At 30.2% G+C, this 20643-nt stretch overlaps 6 protein-coding genes across 6 annotated transcripts; 1 reads left to right on the top strand and 5 right to left on the bottom strand.

Annotated features, from left to right (window-relative positions):
* Positions 1 to 412: 412 nt before the first annotated feature.
* On the bottom strand, positions 413 to 1172 carry LOC143196418 (uncharacterized). Its single transcript, XM_076404088.1, has 3 exons — positions 980 to 1172; positions 668 to 918; positions 413 to 612 (listed from the first exon to the last, which is right to left on the bottom strand). Exons 1-3 carry the CDS (start codon positions 1132 to 1134, stop codon positions 458 to 460), a joined length of 561 nt encoding a protein of 186 aa, XP_076260203.1. The 5' UTR covers positions 1135 to 1172; the 3' UTR covers positions 413 to 457.
* Positions 1173 to 4752: 3580 nt separating this feature from the next.
* On the top strand, positions 4753 to 5541 carry LOC143196397 (attacin-B). Its single transcript, XM_076404058.1, has 3 exons — positions 4753 to 4948; positions 5004 to 5254; positions 5314 to 5541. Exons 1-3 carry the CDS (start codon positions 4794 to 4796, stop codon positions 5466 to 5468), a joined length of 561 nt encoding a protein of 186 aa, XP_076260173.1. The 5' UTR covers positions 4753 to 4793; the 3' UTR covers positions 5469 to 5541.
* Positions 5542 to 6753: 1212 nt separating this feature from the next.
* Positions 6754 to 7534, bottom strand: LOC143196441 (attacin-B-like). Its single transcript, XM_076404115.1, has 3 exons — positions 7337 to 7534; positions 7031 to 7281; positions 6754 to 6971 (listed from the first exon to the last, which is right to left on the bottom strand). The coding sequence occupies exons 1-3, from the start codon at positions 7489 to 7491 to the stop codon at positions 6817 to 6819; spliced, it is 561 nt and encodes a 186-aa protein (XP_076260230.1). The 5' UTR covers positions 7492 to 7534; the 3' UTR covers positions 6754 to 6816.
* Positions 7535 to 10459: 2925 nt separating this feature from the next.
* On the bottom strand, positions 10460 to 11256 carry LOC143196440 (attacin-B-like). Its single transcript, XM_076404114.1, has 3 exons — positions 11056 to 11256; positions 10750 to 11000; positions 10460 to 10690 (listed from the first exon to the last, which is right to left on the bottom strand). Exons 2-3 carry the CDS (start codon positions 10877 to 10879, stop codon positions 10536 to 10538), a joined length of 285 nt encoding a protein of 94 aa, XP_076260229.1. The 5' UTR covers positions 10880 to 11000; positions 11056 to 11256; the 3' UTR covers positions 10460 to 10535.
* A 3072-nt stretch (positions 11257 to 14328) lies between these two features.
* On the bottom strand, positions 14329 to 15110 carry LOC143196439 (attacin-B). The gene is made up of 3 exons (XM_076404113.1): positions 14909 to 15110; positions 14603 to 14853; positions 14329 to 14543 (listed from the first exon to the last, which is right to left on the bottom strand). Exons 1-3 carry the CDS (start codon positions 15061 to 15063, stop codon positions 14389 to 14391), a joined length of 561 nt encoding a protein of 186 aa, XP_076260228.1. The 5' UTR covers positions 15064 to 15110; the 3' UTR covers positions 14329 to 14388.
* A 2994-nt stretch (positions 15111 to 18104) lies between these two features.
* On the bottom strand, positions 18105 to 18902 carry LOC143196438 (attacin-B-like). The gene is made up of 3 exons (XM_076404112.1): positions 18694 to 18902; positions 18390 to 18640; positions 18105 to 18330 (listed from the first exon to the last, which is right to left on the bottom strand). The coding sequence occupies exons 1-3, from the start codon at positions 18852 to 18854 to the stop codon at positions 18176 to 18178; spliced, it is 567 nt and encodes a 188-aa protein (XP_076260227.1). The 5' UTR covers positions 18855 to 18902; the 3' UTR covers positions 18105 to 18175.
* Positions 18903 to 20643: the final 1741 nt, after the last annotated feature.

The raw sequence follows: 20643 nt of genomic DNA, 5'->3' as shown, positions 1-20643 counted from the left end.
CAATATACCTTATTTTAATTTTTTCATTTTTAGTGGGTCTTTTCACGCTAAATGTTCCTATGATATGACACCATCATTCAATGCTGTCAGTTTTCAGGAATGCTGTTCCAATATTTAATTTGAAACTTACATGCGTAAGCAGAAGGTAAAACAGTTGAAATGAGCTTTGGTGGGACCAGCTTGGATGAAGGAACTTATATTTAATAATATAATAAATTTCAAAACAGAATTTCTTAACCAACCATACTTGGCATATTTCAAATAGTGAGATCGATAAACAACAATATTAATTATCTTTAATTATTAATCAACACTTTATATATTACTATTTTCGTCAAAATAATAAGAACAAATTAAAATAAGGGTTTCAGGATATAATTAATGAAATATATATTTTTTACATATAATTTATGTATAACTAATATTTAATTTATATACATACTTAAACTATAATATGTTAAAATCTGTATTGCCCTCCAAGAAAAACGCCCCAATTGGGTTTTAGATTACCTATTGGCGTATCTATGACTCTGCTGTATTGACCTGTCAAACCAACATCTGCATTCTTCGAATGATATATATTGTAGGTAGCGTCAGCATGTAATTTAGTGCCTAAAATATTTATTTATAAAGCCTCGGAAGCAGCAAGACTACAAAATGAGCTTACCAAATCCTCTAGCATGGTCAGCTCCGATTTTTAAATTAGATTCAGGGGGCTTGTGGGTGTATTTAAGACCACCTCCAAAAACTTCAGGTTCGATTCCATGACCTCTCAAATTTTTTTGTACATAACCCATCCCATCTAACTGATGTTTGTTGTTGTCCAAAATAGTTCCTTTATGACTTACGGTCAAAATGCCGGGACTTTCAACTTTCCAATCGGTTTGCGGCTGAGTGTTTTTCTTCTCAGGCTCAGATCTTAATTATTATAAAATTATACCTAAGGTAAAATTGGTGATTCAGTATGTGAATTACTCACCTCTTGGTTCTGCTCAAAGGCACTAAATAGTATTGCTGTCCTGCCTCGTCTTCCACAATAGAGTCTTGCCTATAAATATCTTCTTCATCTTCTATCGTATACTGCTGAGCAGTAGCTACTGCAACAAGAAATGCAACAACTAAAAACGATTTCATGTTTTCGGTAAGTCGTTCAAAGTTAATTTGACTGTAGCACTTTGTTAAGTGGTTATTTTAAACGTGGGTCCGACAGCTTTTATAGAGGTATATTGAATGCGGTAAATCCCATAGCAGATCAATCTTGATATTGAGATGTAATGTTAAAAGTGATTCCCAATGGAATACATGGCTAGGTTAAAATTCTAAAAATCATGAGTAACATACGCTTCCTCAAAAACCTTAGCGATTTTTGTTACAATAGATTTTTCATTTATTTTGTTTCGTAATAACTGTGTACCAATTTTAAAAATCATTAAACGACTATAAGCACTAATCCCACCCATAGTGTGGAACTACCTAAAACTCATATTCAAAAGAGTACAAAAAGAATATTACTTCTGCTTTCGATAGTTGCACAATTTTGTAATATTTTTGGTTTGAAAAATAAGTGGTAAAAATAAAACATTGACAAACTGTCTATGTCGAAATAATTACTTATGTAAGGCAATGTAAGGTAAAATTAGTGAATTTTCTATAATATTAAAAAAAATTAAATTGAAAAGATACTGTACTACCTTAGTACCACTACTAGAACTTTCTATATGTTAAGATTATAATTAAGACTTGCTGTTGCTATAGCTATTTAGTTTTTATATATTACAATGCCTAGGATAAATGTGTGATTATAAAAACACCTCTATTCAATAATCAGTTAGTCTATTATATACAGAGACAATAATTATTAACTATTTGTATCTATAGTATCCCATGATATCACTAATTAAACTATAACAGAAATTAGTTGGTACTTAAATAAACTTTAACTTATATTTCTATTTAATTCATGTAAATGAAGAACATTAACACCAGCATTGTGGACATATTAGCACACGGCACACCTATTACAACTACCTATTAATTATCTAGTAAGTTTTGCTTCATTCGGTACAATTTTCATACATAATAATATTAATTCCAAGGGTTTTTACCTCATCAACTTCTGGGTATGTCCATTATTGTCGAGCAGTTGTAGAACTTCGTTTTTTTTGTGAAGTTTTTGTGATCATCTTCCTCAATGCTTTTTTCCTTTTAATTAAACTTAAAATTCGTTTTAATTTAATTTTTTTAAACCTTTTAATTTCTTCACTGATAATTAGGGCTCTTAGAACTTTGTAGGTGTCCTCATTTCCAATGCACTATGGGACGTTAAAACTGTCAAATTTGGTCCATGTTAATATTTGATTTCTTTCTGCAACCTCATAACTGCACTCTGTAGATTCACACAGATCTGCTTGTATATTAAAAGTTTAATCAGTTTGGGTTTATTAACAAGCATTCAACAATTGACTATCCACAGAATAACAGATGTTATTGAAAAAGCATACGAAAGTAAAACAGTATGCTCAGCTATATTCTTAGATGAAGCACAAGCCTTCGATGAGGTTTGTCATGAAGACCTTGTTCACAAACTACAGAAAATGTTACCAAAACAACACACCGAACTATTAAAATCGTACATTAGAACCAAAATGTTTAGAGTGAAACAAGAAGAAGGTTACTCTACAATAAAAGAAGTTAAAGCAGATGTACCACAAGGAAGTGTACTGAGACCAATGCTTTATCTACTCTATACTTATGATATACCACAAATGGAGAATATTACGATGGCTACATTTGCTGATGATATATGATGCGGTTATAGCTTTTGTAGACAATAGTGAAGAAGCCTCACGAAAATTACAACAAGCAATTGTCAATATAAATAATTGGACACAAGGTTGGAAAATAATAATTAATGAAAGTAAATCTGTACATGTGCAGTTCACCTATAAACATACCGTACAAGCAACAAACAATCAATAACATTAAATAATATTATCATTCCATATAGCAACAACGCTAAATATCTCGGAATGAATCTTGATGCAAAATTTCGCTGGAAGGAACTGGAATTGAAACATAGGAAAATGTACTGGCTAATTGGAAGAAAATCATAATTATCAGTACTTAAAAAATTACTGTTATATAAGTAAACATTGAAACCTATATGGACATACCGAGTTTAATAATGGGGATGTTCTGCAAAGAATAACATAAATAAAATACAAAATTTTCAGAACCAAGTCCTGAGAGTTATTGTGAACCCACCTAAATACTATATTACTGATTACTTACATCGAGACCTTCAGATACCCAAAGTCAGTCAAGAAATCAAGAGAACTGCAAGGAGGCATGTGGAAAGATTCCATTCTCATGAGAATATTGAAGTATTGCACCTTTTGGATACTACCTGAACACGACAGATACTCAAAAGAATCAAACCATATGATCTTACGTAGTATTGTGTAGTGAGGTGCATATAATAAAAAAAATACAGCAGTGACATGTATAAACATTATTTCACCAGAGACTGAGGGCCGATGGGTCATCCTAGTTATATACCTAGATTTAAGTTCTCATTACTTATCATGAAGACAAATTGTAGGTTGGACGGAAACGACTAGTAGCAAGGTAATAATTAAATAATAAAAAAATTAAATTTATTATGGAGTATTAATTTTTATTTTAGTTTATTTTATAACATGTAAAATTACAGATCCTGAAAGATCCCTTCATGAACCATAGCCTTTAAAATGAATTCCATGTAATATCCATAACTACCATCATTACAAAGTTTTTACACAATTTGGAGGAGTGTACCCTGTTGATAACCCAGTCTCTTAAATGTTCCATATTTGGGAAGGACGAAGCTTGAACTTCTGCATTTTGAAGAAGAATCCATTAATTTTTTTTTTTTTTGGAATTAAGACGACCAATATTATTTTAAAATATTTTACCACATATACAGTACAGGGTATATTATTAGGACAGCCTCGGCAAGACGACAGGTCAATTTATTTAAAATTAAACGAAAAAAACTCTTTTTGATATTTGGTTTATAAGAGCTCCTTGTTATTCTTTATCAAATACAAATGTTTACGTATGTACCGGAGTTTTCAACATGCAGATGTAGTAGCGTCTCACTACAGCTAGATCTAGAGATTTAAAAATATTTGGACGCACCCTGATGCATGCAAAACCAATACATTTTGATGTCCGATATATAATCAAATTGACAAACATTTATCTGCAGTGCTGAAATGAGCCGAAATATCACTCTTGAGTTGCCCAATCAATTTGCATTGTAAAAGTAATTTATTATTTAAGCAATACTCCTATTTCGTAACCTCATCATTGTGATGCTTTACAAATGTCTGCAGAATACCTCTTCCTCTATATTTCACGAAATTGTTTTCAACAAAATAAATTATGAATGTTTTTAAGGTCTGTGTACATATAAAAATGATTTGTATCTATTTTAAATTATTAAAATAAATGCTGCTCCGTGAAATTATTGAACAACTTATATTATACTTACCTTTTTTTATCATAGTAAATAATATCATATAATATATTATGGTAATTGTAATTATTTTTTTCTGAAATTTGTGTTAGTAATAAATTATGTAGAATTTTAACTTTGAGATATAATTGAATGGGAATCACCTCAAGATTAAGACTTATCTGAAATGGGATTTACCACAGTCCACTATAAAAGCGGAAGTGTTAGTGTATAAGGCCATCACTTAACAAATTGTTATAGTCAAATAAACTTTGTAATACGTTACAGACTAAACATGAAATCGTATTTAGTTGTTGCATTTCTTATAGCCATAGCTGCTGCTCAACCGTATCCGATTGAAGATGAAGAAAACGCCTATAGACAAGATTCAATTGTCGAAGACGAAGAAGGACAACAGTACCATTTAATACCTTTAAGCAGGTCTAAGAGGTATTTAGTAATATTTTGTGTAAGTTATATTTTCTCTAATTATATTTTCCCTAAGATCTGAACCTGCAAAGAAAAACACGCAGGCACAGACTGATTGGCAAATTCGCAAACCAGGTATTTTGACTGTAAGTCACAAAGGAACTATTTTGGATAACAAGAATCATCAGTTAGGCGGAATGGGTTATGTACAGAAAAACTTAAGAGGTCATGGAATCGAACCTGAAGTTCTTGGAGGTGGTCTTAAATACACCCACATACCATCGAACTCTAATTTGAAAATTGGAGCTGATCATGCCAGAGGACTTGGTATGTTATTATCATTTTAGACTTCCGAGGATGTCTATAATAATTTAATTCGGTTTTAGGTACAAACCTAAAAGCTAGCGGTACCTACAACATTTATCACTCGAAGAATGCAGATCTAGGCTTAACAGGTCAATATAACAGAGTTATAAATACACCTTATGGTAATCTCAAACCCAACTGGGGTGTTTACCTTGGAGGGCAATATAGATTTTAAGACAGTTTTTTTTGTATATTAGGTCAAAATTTTTGTAAATAAATTATATAATAAAATTAATAATGTGTTTATACATTATTAGTACTTCACTTCATATTCTCACCTATTGATGACAAGTTAAAACATATTATTTATAACAGGAAGAAGTATTTTATATTAGATATATTCCATATATTATTAGTAAATCTGTATAGGTGTCCATTGTAATAAAATTGATAGTAATGGTGTGTTTACCACATCTCTTGCAATAAGTGATTAAGCACTGTTGATTTACATTGCATTAACATGACATATGGTTTTAACTCTTCTATTCATAGAAAATTAAAAATACAGTAAATATTACTACAATAATTATTAAACCAATTCGATTTGAAGATATCAATATCTTGAAAAATCTTAAAATTAATTATGTCACGCCAGATAAAAATGAGGGTATAGTGGAATCATATTAAGCAACCGCACTGTTACCAGTCAGACTTTTGAAACGTTCAAAATTAAATATTTTAAAATATTAGCTAAACTCTTCCGCCGGTTTGATCTTGACATTGAACGACTGACAGGTACATACGGCAGATGTCTGTAAATTTCTTAGATCTAGCACATGGATTTGACAAATTATGATAAAATACACTGTCATAAAAACGGGAACTAATGTTTCCTAATTAATATTATCTAATATTATAATCATACTTGCTAATAAATCCACATTAACCATTAGATAAGAAGATGACGATTTAGAACTTTAAGAAATACTACGAAAACATCACTCCAAATATCGAAAGCGTGACATAGGAATACTCCTAAACCTAACCGCATAGTTACAGATGTTTTAGTGAAAATACCTTTTAAATTTTAATACAATAAAGGTTGCGAATTGCTTTTCGAGAATATCCGAAAAGGTGTTGTTTTATTTGTTATGCCTATAAATATACAACGAATGACAGCTTGGGATTTTCTATCCATTGCAAGGATACAACCTGACGACATAGTGAAGTATGATAAAAGAGGCGCATTAAGCAACGCGCATTTTTAAAAATGACTTAATTTCTAGTACTGGGTGCTGGCACACGGAGCGAAATCTATCAAGAGCTGGGAAATAAACAACAGTTAAAGAACAAGTAATGTTGGCCAAAACACTCCAACTGCCCCAACAGTTTCAAGAACTTAAGATCATTAAGATCACACCAAAATATATTGTAGCATTTTGCTAGATGAACTGAATAATTTCTAATTCTAAACACTTCTTTTTGAAACGAAGGTCTTAATTATTATTAATATAAACGACTTATTTGTAGTGAATAATTTATTTATATTAAATTTTTAATTCAAATGAATAATTAACAAAAAATTAGAATCTGTATTGGCCACCAAGAAAAACACCCCAGTTGGGTTTGAGGTTTCCATAAGGTGTATCTATAACTCTGCTGTACTGTCCCGTCAAACCTACATCTGCATTCTTGGAGTGATACATGTTGTAGGTACCGCTAGCTTTTAGATTTGTGCCTAAAATCAAATCAAACTGTTGTAGAGAAATTAGGAAGTCTAAAATGATAACAACGTACCGAATCCTGGGGCATGATCAGCTCCAATTTTTAAATTAGATTCCGACGGTATGTGAGTATATTTAAGACCACCTCCAAAAACTTCAGGTTCGATTCCGTGGCCCCTCAAATTTTTCTGCGCGTAACCCATTCCTTCTAACCGATGATTTTCATTATTTGAAATAGTTCCTTTATGACTTACAGTCAGAATACCGGGATCGCGTATTTGCCAATCAGTCTGCGGCTGCGTGTTTTTCTTTTCGGGTTCGGACCTTAAAGAAAATGCATGCATAGAAAATATATACTTTCAATGTATGATTTTCTTACCTCTTCGCTCTGTTTAAAGGTACTAAATAATATTGTTGTCCCTCTTCATCTTCGGTAATGGAGTATTGTTGACTTTCTTCGGCTTCTGTCGCATATTGTTGGGCACTAGCTACGGCCACAGAGAAAGCAAAAAGTATAACTAAAAAGGCTTTCATGTTTGATAATATAAAGTTGTCTTAATTGTAGTAATCTGTTAACTGATTGATTAAGCACTATGTTCTCTTACTTTTATAGTTGAACATAGTAATTCCCACTTCTGATTATTTTTAAACTTAAAAGAAATTATAAGACGTGAATCCCATTATGATATCTGATACAATTAAATAAACAAAAGACCTAAATAACAAATATTGCGTTATATATATATATATATATATATATATATATATATATATATATATATATATATATATATATATATATATATATATATATATATATTTAGTGGTGATCCATTTTATAGATATAGTAAAATATATTGAGAAGTAATAAACATAGAATATTTGGATTAAAAAAGTAATATTGATGATTATAAAATTAAGCTAGAATATTTTTTTTTCCGCACTATATTAATGAAACCTTTATTGTTCACATAGCTTTGTGAAACCCAACATTTCAACCAAAATATAGATTATACCGCCTAATATTCCCTACGGCTTCTCCTAAACAATATATTTTGGAAAAAAATTAAGTTTGAAATAAATCATGATGAAAACCATCAATCAATGATAAAGGTGCCGTTCTCTCTCACTTTTCTGACAGAACCATATATTCTCCACTATAAAATTTTTAAACTTTTTGAGCGCAAAACTTAACCAAACCCTCAGAAATCATCAAGCTTTGTAACTGTTTGATCTATTTTTTTCCTTATCAATATACTTTGCACTAATTTCAAATTAGTTGAAAATCTACAAGAAACAATTTAGTAAAAAAAACACGAACTTAATATCTCTGTCTTAGTGGACGGAAAAAGTTATTAATTAACCTATTAATATCGAATAAAATCCAGTTTATATTTGTATTGTCGACAGGAACATAATATTTGTATTATAATTATATTAGACATATTATATTTTCATAAAAATTGTGTTATTAAATATCTTTTTGGCAAACCGATAACCTGAAGGATTGAAGAATAGTAAGCGAAATTCGACTTAGCTCCCTATATAACCAGAGAGTAACACTCGATGAGCATGTTGAACTAAAAACGCCCCAGAAGGAACTCATATTCTCCCACTGAACAGAATCTTCTGCCAGTAAAGTGGCACATCATGAGTATACCCAAGTTGAACTGACAAGATCAATATGTTGTTAAATAATAAAAGATGTGAAATTGATGAGTTGTGTTTTATGGGTCAAAATGTATTGTTCTGACATTTTTTCTTTAAGCGTCTAATAGCCGATTTGATGAGAAGCCACAAGTATTGAATATCAAGAAGTGTTTGTGGATGAACCTATGATAGTTGTACCCATCCATTAATTGCATTTTCGAGACATCATTGGTGGATCGGATGTAGCTGAATTTCCAAGAACCACGAACTCAATTATGAGATTTCAAACAACTTGCATAGATACGATTTTAAAGATTTATAGGTGTTTAAAAGATAGAGAGAGATAAGACATAGAGATGAAAGAACAAACAAATCTCAAAAGGATTCGATGACGATGACAACAATGATGATTATATATCGAAATAATAAAATAAATAAAAATTAACACAGAGATGATCTAAACAATAAGTTACTTTATTAATCTCAAAAGATAAACAATATATTATATTAAATGAATGCATGTTGATACAATTTTAGATCATCGAAAAATCATTTACACAATTAAAGCGTTAATTTTGGCTTCAATATCACATAGGGTAATGTATAAATTATATTTAAAGAAAACAATAATGAAACATTTTAACATCCTAAACAAAGGAAACAAACAAACATACACAAACATACAACAACATAAAATATTAATAAACAAATAAATAACATCTAATAAAATATATGTTCTCCAATCCTCTCTACAATCTTGACTCACTTCATTCATTTATTTGTTTTTTTATACTAACAGTATTTTTTTCCAATCGCCAAATATACTTAAACACAAGATGAATCAGTCTCAAGAAGATTTTCCCATTAATTAGAATTAAATATAGTTATATAATAAAATACAATTCAAATCATAAAATTTTTCATTTATTATCAAACGAACGTTATAGAACCTTTAAAATATTAATCATTTATTATATTAATGCACTTGATTATTTTAGTTAAAATAACGTACAAATTATCTTAAATGAGGGTTTTTGAATATTATAATGAAACATATATTTTTAACGTACAATTTACTTACAGCAGATATTTCACTTACATACCCATTAACTCTGTAATTCATATTCATATTAGAATCTGTGTTGCCCTCCAAGATAAACACCCTAATTTGGTATTTACTTATTGATGTATCTATGAATGTGCTGTATAGACTTTTAAACCTTTTAAACCAATAGTCTAGGTAGAGTCAGCATGTATATTAGTTCATAAAAAATATACAAATCAATGTGAAAGTAGCAAAATTACAAGATGTGCTTGCCAAATGCTCAAACATGGTCAGCTCAGGTAAGCAAGCCGATGTTTACAATAGATTCAGACGCGTTATGGGTGTACTTAGGACCACCTCCAAAGATATCAAACAGGCACAGTTATTTTGGTGCAATTACTTCGAATTACTCTTAAATAATTTGTAAAAGGCTTTATTTTCTACGATTAAGACTTACTGAGTAATTTTAAACTATTTTACCAACAGGCAGCGTTTAAGCAGTTGGTATTATGTATCTATGGTATGGATGCAATCTGATTATACAGTACGAAAAAAGAAGAAGCAACAAGCATTGCAAATTAAGTTCCAAAAAATGTTTTCACTTCCGTTAATGGCTGCTGGCACATATAGCGAGCATAGGGAGTTGCAACTGTAACAGATATGACAAGATCTGCTATTAATTAAGTTCAGCACAGCTGTATAACTATTATAATTTTAAGACCAAAACATAACATATTTTTGCATTTTGCTGGATAAACTTTAGGGACTTCTTTGTGAAAGGAGGAATCTTAATTGTTATTAATATAGAAGACTTATTTGTAGTGTATTATGGTAATGTTTATTTATAATAAATATTTAATTTAATTGATTAATTAACAAAGAATTAGAATCTGTATTGGCCACCAAGAAAAACACCCCAGTTGGGTTTGAGGTTTCCATAAGGTGTATCTATAACTCTGCTGTACTGTCCCGTCAAACCTACATCTGCATTCTTGGAGTGATACATGTTGTAGGTACCGCTAGCTTTTAGATTTGTGCCTAAAATCAAATCAAACTGTTGTAGACCAATTAGGAAGTCTAAAATGATAACAACGTACCGAATCCTGGGGCATGATCAGCTCCAATTTTTAAATTAGATTCCGACGGTATGTGAGTATATTTAAGACCACCTCCAAAAACTTCAGGTTCGACTCCGTGGCCCCTCAAATTTTTCTGCGCGTAACCCATTCCTTCTTACCGATGATTTTCATTATTTGAAATAGTTCCTTTATGACTTACAGTCAGAATACCGGGATCGCGTATTTGCCAATCAGTCTGCGGCTGCGTGTTTTTCTTTTCGGGTTCGGACCTTAAAGAAAATGCATGCATAGAAAATATGTACTTTCAATGTATGATTTTCTTACCTCTTCGCTCTGTTTAAAGGTATTAAATAATATTGTTGTCCCTCTTCATCTTCGGCAATAGAGTATTGTTGACTTTCTTCGGCTTCTGTCGCATATTGTTGGGCACAAGCTACCGCCAGAGAAAAAGCAAAAAGTATAACTAAAAAGGCTTTCATGTTTGATAATATAAAATTGTCTTAATTGTAGTAATCTGTTAACTGATTGATTAAGCACTATGTTCTCTTACTTTTATAATTGAACATAGTAATTCCCAGTTCTGATTATTTTTAAACTTAAAAGAAATTATAAGACGTGAATCCCATTATGATATCTGATACAATTAAATAAACAAAAAACCTAAATAACAAATATTGCGTTATAACATGTCCTTTATAATCTATTTCTTGTATCTATATTTGCTTTATTCGCGAATTTAATAAAAGCTATAATATATATATATATATATATATATATATATATATATATATATATATATATATATATATATATATATATATATATATATCGCAATATATTTTACTATATATATATATATATATATATATATATATATATATATAAAAAGGATCACCAATAAATGTATATATTGAGAAGTAATAAACATAGAATATTTGGAGTTTATTGAAAAAGTAATATTGAGATGATTATAAAATTAAGCTAGAATATATTATCATGTTTTTCCAAAGTATATTAATAAAATCTTTATTGTTCACATAACTTTGTGAAACCCAACATTTCAACCAAAATATAGATTATACCGCCTAATATTCCCTTCGGCTTCTCCTAAACAATATATTTTGGAAAAAAATTAAGTTTGAATTAAATCATGATGAAAACCATCAATCAATGATAAAGGTGCCGTTCTCTCTCACTTTTCTGACAGAACCATATATTCTCCACTATAGAATTTTCAATATTTTTGAGTGCAAAACTTAACCAAACCCTCAGAGATCATCAGCTTTGTAAATGTTTGATATATTTTTTTCCTTATCAATACACTTTGCACTAATTTTAAATTAGTTGAAAATCTACAAGAAACAATTTAGTAAAAAAAAACACGAACTTAATATCTCTGTCTTAGTAGACGGAAAAAGTTATTAATTAATATAATCCAATAATCCAATCTTAATAAAATCCAGTTTATATTTGTATTGTCGACAGGAATATAATATTTGTATTATAATTATATTAGACATATTATATTTTCATAAAAATTGTGTTATTAAATATCTTTTTGGCAAACCGATGACCTGAAGGATTGAAGAATAGTAAGCGAAATTCGTCTTAGCTCCCTATATAACCAGAGAGTAACACTCGATGAGCATGCTGAACTAAAACGCCTCAGAAGGAACTCATATTCTCCCACTGAACAGGATCTTCTGCCAGTAAAGTGGCACATCATGAGTATACCCAAGTTGAACTGACAAGATCAATATGTTGTTAAATAATAAAAGATGTGAAATTGATGTGTTGTGTTTTATGGGTCAAAATTTATTGTTCTGACATTTTTTCTTTAAGCGTCTAATAGCCGATTTGATGAGAAGCCACAAGTATTGAATATCAAGAAGTGTTTGTGGATGAACCTATGATAGTTGTACCCATCCATTAATTGCATTTTCGAGACATCATTGGTGGATCGGATGTAGCTGAATTTCCAAGAACCACAAACTCAATTATGAGATATTTCAAACAACTTGCATAGATACGATTTTAAAGATTTATAGGCGTTTAGAAGATAGAGAGAGGTAAGAGATAGGGATAATAGAACAAATAAATCTCAAAAGGATTCGATGACGATGACAATAATGATGATTATATATCGAAATAATAAAATAAATAAAAATTAACACAGAGATGATCTAAACAATAACTTACTTTATTAATCTCAAAAGATAAGCAATATATTATATTAAATGAATGCATGTTGATACAATTTTAGATCATCGAAAAATCATTTACACAATTAAAGCGTTAATTTTGGCTTCAATATCACATAGGGTAATGTATAAATTATATTTAAAGAAAACAATAATGAAACATTTTAACATCCTAAACAAAGGAAACAAACGAACATACACAAACATACAACAACATAAAATATTAATAAACAAATAAATAACATCTAATAAAATATATGTTCTCCAATCCTCTCTACAATCTTGACTCACTTCATTCATTTATTTGTTTTTTTTATACTAACAGTATTTTTTTCCAATCGCCAAATACACCTAAACACAAGATGAATCAGTCTCAAGAAGATTTTCCCATTAATTAGAATTAAATATAGTTAAATAATAAAATACAATTCAAATCATAAAATTTTTCATTTATTATCAAACGAACGTTATAGAACCTTCAAAATATTAGTCATTTCTTATATTAATGCACTTGATTATTTTAGTTAAAATAACGTACAAATTATCTTAAATGAGGGTTTTTGAATATTATAATGAAACATATATTTTTAACGTACAATTTACTTACAGCAGATATTTCACTTACATACCCATTAACTCTGTAAATCATATTCATATTAGAATCTGTGTAGCCCTCCAAGATAAACACCCTAATTTGGTATTTACTTATTGATGTATCTATGAATGTGCTGTATTGACTTTTAAACCTTTTAAACCAATAGTCTAGGTAGAGTCAGCATGTATATTAGTTCATAAAAATATGCAAATCGATGTGAAAGTAGCAAAATTACAAGATGTGCTTGCCAAATGCTCAAACATGGTCAGCTCAGGTAAGCAAGCCGATGTTTACAATAGATTCAGACGCCTTATGGGTGTACTTAGGACCACCTCCAAAGATATCAAACAGGCACAGTTATTTTAGTGCAATTACTTCGAATTACTCTTAAATAATATCTAAAAGGCCTTATTTTCTACGATTAAGACTTACTGAGTAATTTTAAACTATTTTACCAACAGGAAGCGTTTAAGCAGTTGGTATTATGTATTTATGGTATGGATGCAATCTGATTATACAGTAAAGTACGAAAAAAGAAGAAGCAACAAGCATTGCAAATTAGGTTTCAAAAAATGTCTTCACTTCCGTTAATGGCTGCTGGCACATATAGCGAGCATAGGGAGTTGCAACTGTAACAGATATGACAAGATCTGCTATTAATTAAGTTCAGCACAGCAGTATAACGATTATAATTTTAAGACCAAAGCATAACATATTTTTGCACTTTGCTGGATAAACTTGAGGGACTTCTTTGTGAAAGGAGGAATCTTAATTGTTTATATTATTAATATAAACGACTTATTTGTAGTGAATAATTTATTTATATTAAATTTTTAATTCAAATGAATAATTAACAAAAAATTAGAATCTATATTGACCACCCAGATAAACACCCCAGTTGGGTTTGAGATTTCCGTAAGGTGTATCTATAACTCTGCTGTACTGTCCCGTCAAACCTACATCTGCATTCTTGGAGTGATACATGTTGTAGGTACCGCTAGCTTTTAGATTTGTGCCTAAAATCAAATCAAACTGTTGTAGACCAATTAGGAAGTCTAAAATGATAACAACGTACCGAATCCTGGGGCATGATCAGCTCCAATTTTTAAATTAGATTCCGAGGGTATGTGAGTATATTTAAGACCACCTCCAAAAACTTCAGGTTCGATTCCGTGGCCCCTCAAATTTTTCTGCGCGTAACCCATTCCTTCTAACCGATGATTTTCATTATTTGAAATAGTTCCTTTATGACTTACAGTCAGAATACCGGGATCGCGTATTTGCCAATCAGTCTGCGGCTGCGTGTTTTTCTTTTCGGGTTCGGACCTTAAATAAAATGCATGCATAGAAAATATATGCTTTCAATGTATGATTTTCTTACCTCTTCGCTCTGTTTAAAGGTATTAAATAATATTGTTGTCCCTCTTCATCTTCGGCAATGGAGTATTGTTGACTTTCTTCGGCTTCTGTCGCATATTGTTGGGCACAAGCTACTGCCACAGAAAAAGCAAAAAGTATAACTAAAAGGGCTTTCATATTTGATAATATAAAGTTGTCTTAAGTGTAGTAATCTGTTAACTGATTGACTAAGTACTATGTTCTCTTACTTTTATAGTTGAACATAGTAATTCCCACTTCTGATTATTTTTAAACTTAAAAGAAATTATAAGACGTAAATCCCATTATGATATCTGATACAATTAAATAAACAAAAAACCTAAATAACAAATATTGCGTTATAACATGTCCTTTATAATCTATTTCTTGTATCTAAATTTGCTTTATTCGCGAATTTAATAAAAGCTATAAATATATATATATGTATATATATATATATATATATATATATATATATATATATATATATATATATATATATCGCAATATATTTTACGATATATATAAAATGGATCACCACTAAATGTATATATTAAGAAGTAATAAACATAGCATATTTGGATTTTATTGAAAAAGTAATATTGAGATGATTACAAAATTAAGCTAGAATATATTATCATGTTTTTCCAAAGTATATTAATAAAATCTTTATTGTTCACATAACTTTGTGAAACCCAACATTTCAGCCAAAATATAGATTATACCGCCTAATATTCCCTACGGCTTCTCCTAAACAATATATTTTGGAAAAAAATTAAGTTTGAATTAAATCATGATGAAAACCATGAATCAATGATAAAGGTGCCGTTCTCTCTCACTTTTCTGACAGAACCATATATTCTCCACTATAGAATTTTCAATATTTTTGAGTGCAAACCCTCAGAGATCATCAGCTTTGTAACTGTTCGATATATTTTTTTCCTCATCAATATACTTTGCACTAATTTCAAATTAGTTGAAAAATCTACAAGAAACAATTTTTAGTAAAAAAAACACGAACTTAATATCTCTGTCTTAGTAGACGGAAAAAGTTATTAATTAACCTATTAATATCGAATATATATTTTAGGTTTATATTTAAGGAATATAATATTTGTATTATAATTATATTAGATATATTATATTTTCATAAAAATTGTGTTATTAAATATCTTTTTGGCAAACCGATGACCTGAAGGAATGAAGAATAGTAAGTGAAATTCGACTTAGCTCCCTATATAACCAGAGAGTAACACTCGATGAGCATGTTGAACTAAAAACGCCTCAGAAGGAACTCATATTCTCCCACTGAACAGGATCTTCTGCCAGTAAAGTGGCACATCATGAGTATACCCAAGTTGAACTGACAAGATCAATATGTTGTTAAATAATAAAAGATGTGAAATTGATGTGTTGTGTTTTATGGGTCAAAATTTATTGTTCTGACATTGTTTCTTCAAGCGGCTAATAGCCGAGTTGATGAGAAGCCACAAGTATTGAATATCAAGAAGTGTTTGTGGATGAACCTATGACAGTTGTACCCATCCATTAATTGCATTTTCGAGACATCATTGGTGGATCGGATGTAGCTGAATTTCCAAGAACCACGAACTCAATTACGAGATCTTTCAAACAACTTGCATAGATACGATTTTAAAGATTTATAGGGGTTTAAAAGATAGAGAGAGATAAGAGATAGAGATGATAGAACAAACAAATCTCAAAAGGATTCGATGACGATCACAATAATGATGATTATATATCGAAATAATAAAATAAATAATTAATACAGAGATGATCTAAACAATAACTTACTTTATTAATCTCAAAAGATAAACAATATATTATATTAAATGAATGCATGTTGATAGAATTTTAGATCATCGAAAAATCATTTACACAATTAAAGCGTTAATTTTGGCTTCAATATCACATAGGGTAATGTATAAATTATATTTAAAGAAAACAATAATGAAACATTTTAACATCCTAAACAAAGGAAACAAACAAACATACACAAACATACAACAACATAAAATATTAATAAACAAATAAATAACATCTAATAAAATATATGTTCTCCAATCCTCTCTACAATCTTGACTCACTTCATTCATTTATTTGTTTTTTTTATACTAACAGTATTTTTTTCCAATCGCCAAATATACTTAAACACAAGATGAATCAGTCTCAAGAAGATTTTCCCATTAATTAGAATTAAATATAGTTAAATAATAAAATACAATTCAAATCATAAAATTTTTCATTTATTATCAAACGAACGTTATAGAACCTTTAAAATATTAATCATTTATTATATTAATGCACTTGATTATTTTAGTTAAAATAACGTACAAATTATCTTAAATGAGGGTTTTTGAATATTATAATGAAACATATATTTTTAACGTACAATTTACTTACAGCTGATATTTCACTTACATACCCATTAACTCTGTAAATCATATTCATATTAGAATCTGTGTTGCCCTCCAAGATAAACACCCTAATTTGGTATTTACTTATTGATGTATCTATGAATGTGCTGTATTGACTTTTAAACCTTTTAAACCAATAGTCTAGGTAGAGTCAGCATGTATATTAGTTCATAAAAAATATGCAAATCGATGTGAAAGTAGCAAAATTACAAGATGTGCTTGCCAAATGCTCAAACATGGTCAGCTCAGGTAAGCAAGCCGATGTTTACAATAGATTCAGACGCCTTATGGGTGTACTTAGGACCACCTCCAAAGATATCAAACAGGCACAGTTATTTTAGTGCAATTACTTCGAATTACTCTTAAATAATATCTAAAAGGCCTTATTTTCTACGATTAAGACTTACTGAGTAATTTTAAACTATTTTACCAACAGGAAGCGTTTAAGCAGTTGGTATTATGTATCTATGGTATGGATGCAATCTGATTATACAGTACGAAAAAAGAAGAAGCAACAAGCATTGCAAATTAGGTTTCAAAAAATGTTTTCACTTCCGTTAATGGCTGCTGGCACATATAGCGAGCATAGGGAGCTGCAACTGTAACAGATATGACAAGATCTGCTATTAATTAAGTTCAGCACAGCTGTATAACTATTATAATTTTAAGACCAAAACATAACATATTTTTGCATTTTGCTGGATAAACTTGAGGGACTTCTTTGTGAAAGGAGGAATCTTAATTGTTATTAATATAGAAGACTTATTTGTATTGTATTATGGTAATGTTTATTTATAATAAATATTTAATTTAATTGATTAATTAACAAAGAATTAGAATCTGTATTGGCCACCAAGAAAAACACCCCAGTTGGGTTTGAGGTTTCCATAAGGTGTATCTATAACTCTGCTGTACTGTCCCGTCAAACCTACATCTGCATTCTTGGAGTGATACATGTTGTAGGTACCGCTAGCTTTTAGATTTGTGCCTAAACTCAAATCAAACTGTTGTAGACAAATTAGGAAGTCTAAAATGATAACAACGTACCGAATCCTGGGGCATGATCAGCTCCAATTTTTAAATTAGATTCCGACGGTATGTGAGTATATTTAAGACCACCTCCAAAAACTTCAGGTTCGATTCCGTGGCCCCTCAAATTTTTCTGCGCGTAACCCATTCCTTCTAACCGATGATTTTCATTATTTGAAATAGTTCCTTTATGACTTACAGTCAAGATACCAGGATCGCGAATTTGCCAATCAGTTTGCGGCTGCGTATTTTTCTTTTCGGGTTCGGACCTTAAAGAAAACGCATGCATAGAACACAGAGTTTCAATGTATGATGTTCTTACCTCTTTGATCTGCTTAAAGGTATTAAATAATATTGTTGTCCTTCTTCATCTTCGGCAATGGAGTATTGGTGATAAGCACTTTCTTCGGCTTCTGTCGCATATTGTTGGGCGGTAGCTATCGCCACAAAAAATGCAAAAAGTACAACCGAAAACGCTTTCATTTTTGATGATGTGAAACCGTTTTAATAGTAGTGATCTGTTAAGTGATTGATTAAGCACTACGTTTTCGTGCTTTTATAGTTGAATATAGTAATTCCCATTACTGATTATTTTTAAATTTAAAGGAAACTGTACGAAGTGAATCCCATTATGATATCTGACTATTTAATAAACAAAAGATCCAAATAACAAAATATTGCATTATAGCGCCTCCTTTATTATCAATTTCTTGTATACCACTTCGTCTTATTTCTGAATTTAAAAATAGCTACTACTGATTACTTGATAATTTTCCATATATGAATATTTTGAGATAGGAAAGAAAAGAAGAAAAAAACCCACAATTTTAAACTTGACTTTACTGATTTTCGTAACAGCTTTTTAAGCTATATAAAATCTAGTTTATTTTGATATGATCTATGCAAAATATTACAATAATGTTCAAACTTGTCGTTTTACAAACTTGGAGGTAATGGACATAACATTTCCTTTTGCATCCAAAAACATTTGTGCGAACTTCTATGACCCTAAATAGATTCGAATCAACTTCTTTTTTTATGTTAATGATAAAGATAAATGTGGGCAAAATTATGTTCACAATTCATGCACCAAAAAATTTTTTCCTATGTTTTTCGAGCTATTTTTAACAAATATTGCTATTCATGTAGTTTTCTGAAACATAACATATCAGCCATTGCTCATATCCCACAAAACCATATTCATTTTTAACGTTTCTAAAATTAATTTATTGATATAAATCAAAAACATCGATCAACGATAAATGTACAGTTTTGCAATTTCCTCTAAAATTTTGCCTTCGAGCGGATGAAAAACTGAAGACAGCGCCTTTTCAATGTTGACCTTTTTTTGTAAGAGACTATTTCAATCTCATTAGTATCTGGCCAGGTTCAAGCAGCTTCAATTTCACGAAATAATTACCATCATCTGTCTTGAAGTCAAAGCGGAATTTCCAAAAGTTTGGGACGCTTTCAAATATTTCTACCACGATCTTTTTCGCACCATTGTTATACATTTTTTTTATAACATCTTTATTAGATAGGCTTAGTACAATCTTAATTATTATTATTATTACAATTAATTTATTACTACTTTTCCTATGTGTTTGGATTAATTAACAAGCAAGACGAGTGCGAGAAAATACATCAGTATGTATTCCTCAATTATAAAATTATAATTATTTATTAATTATTAACTTATAGCTCTAGTTTACACTAATAATACACACTAAATGTTCACACAGGTTCGTATGGTTTTGTTCGTTTCAATCTCCTGACATCCTGCGCGCTGTCCAGCACTTGTATTGCTTCCACGTTAGTATGATTTAGTAATCTTCTTTCGTGTTTCAATGCGAAATCCTGCACAACTTCGCAAATCCATTTGATTTCTAGGTCATCGTGCAGTTCTTCATTGGTTACATAGCGATAGGCATCAATCGAAGAACCTTGTTTTGACAGCGCTGTATGACTAACTGATTTGAATTTTTAGTGCAACCCCATATTTGCACCCCATAGGTCCAAATTGGCTTTATAATTGTATTATAGATCAACCTCTTTGATTTTACATCAAGTTGAGAGTATCTTCCGACTAACCAGTATAGTTGTTTTATTGTTTTATTTTGGTTCTAATGTGTTTTTTTGCTTTTTGTCTAACGTGATGATTCCAATTTAATCTACCGTCAAGATGGATTCCAAGGTATTTTGCTGATTCTGCTTGATGAATCGGGCATCATTGTCATACATGAGTTTGTTTAAATGTTGAATTTTCCCATTA

The sequence above is a fragment of the Rhynchophorus ferrugineus genome, unplaced genomic scaffold (assembly GCF_030347505.1).
Source record: "Rhynchophorus ferrugineus isolate W39M unplaced genomic scaffold, kcgeb_rfMv2 rfM4, whole genome shotgun sequence".
NCBI lineage: Eukaryota > Metazoa > Arthropoda > Insecta > Coleoptera > Curculionidae > Rhynchophorus > Rhynchophorus ferrugineus.
Note: the sequence above shows the minus strand (reverse complement) of the source record. Positions and strands in the feature narration are given on the sequence as shown.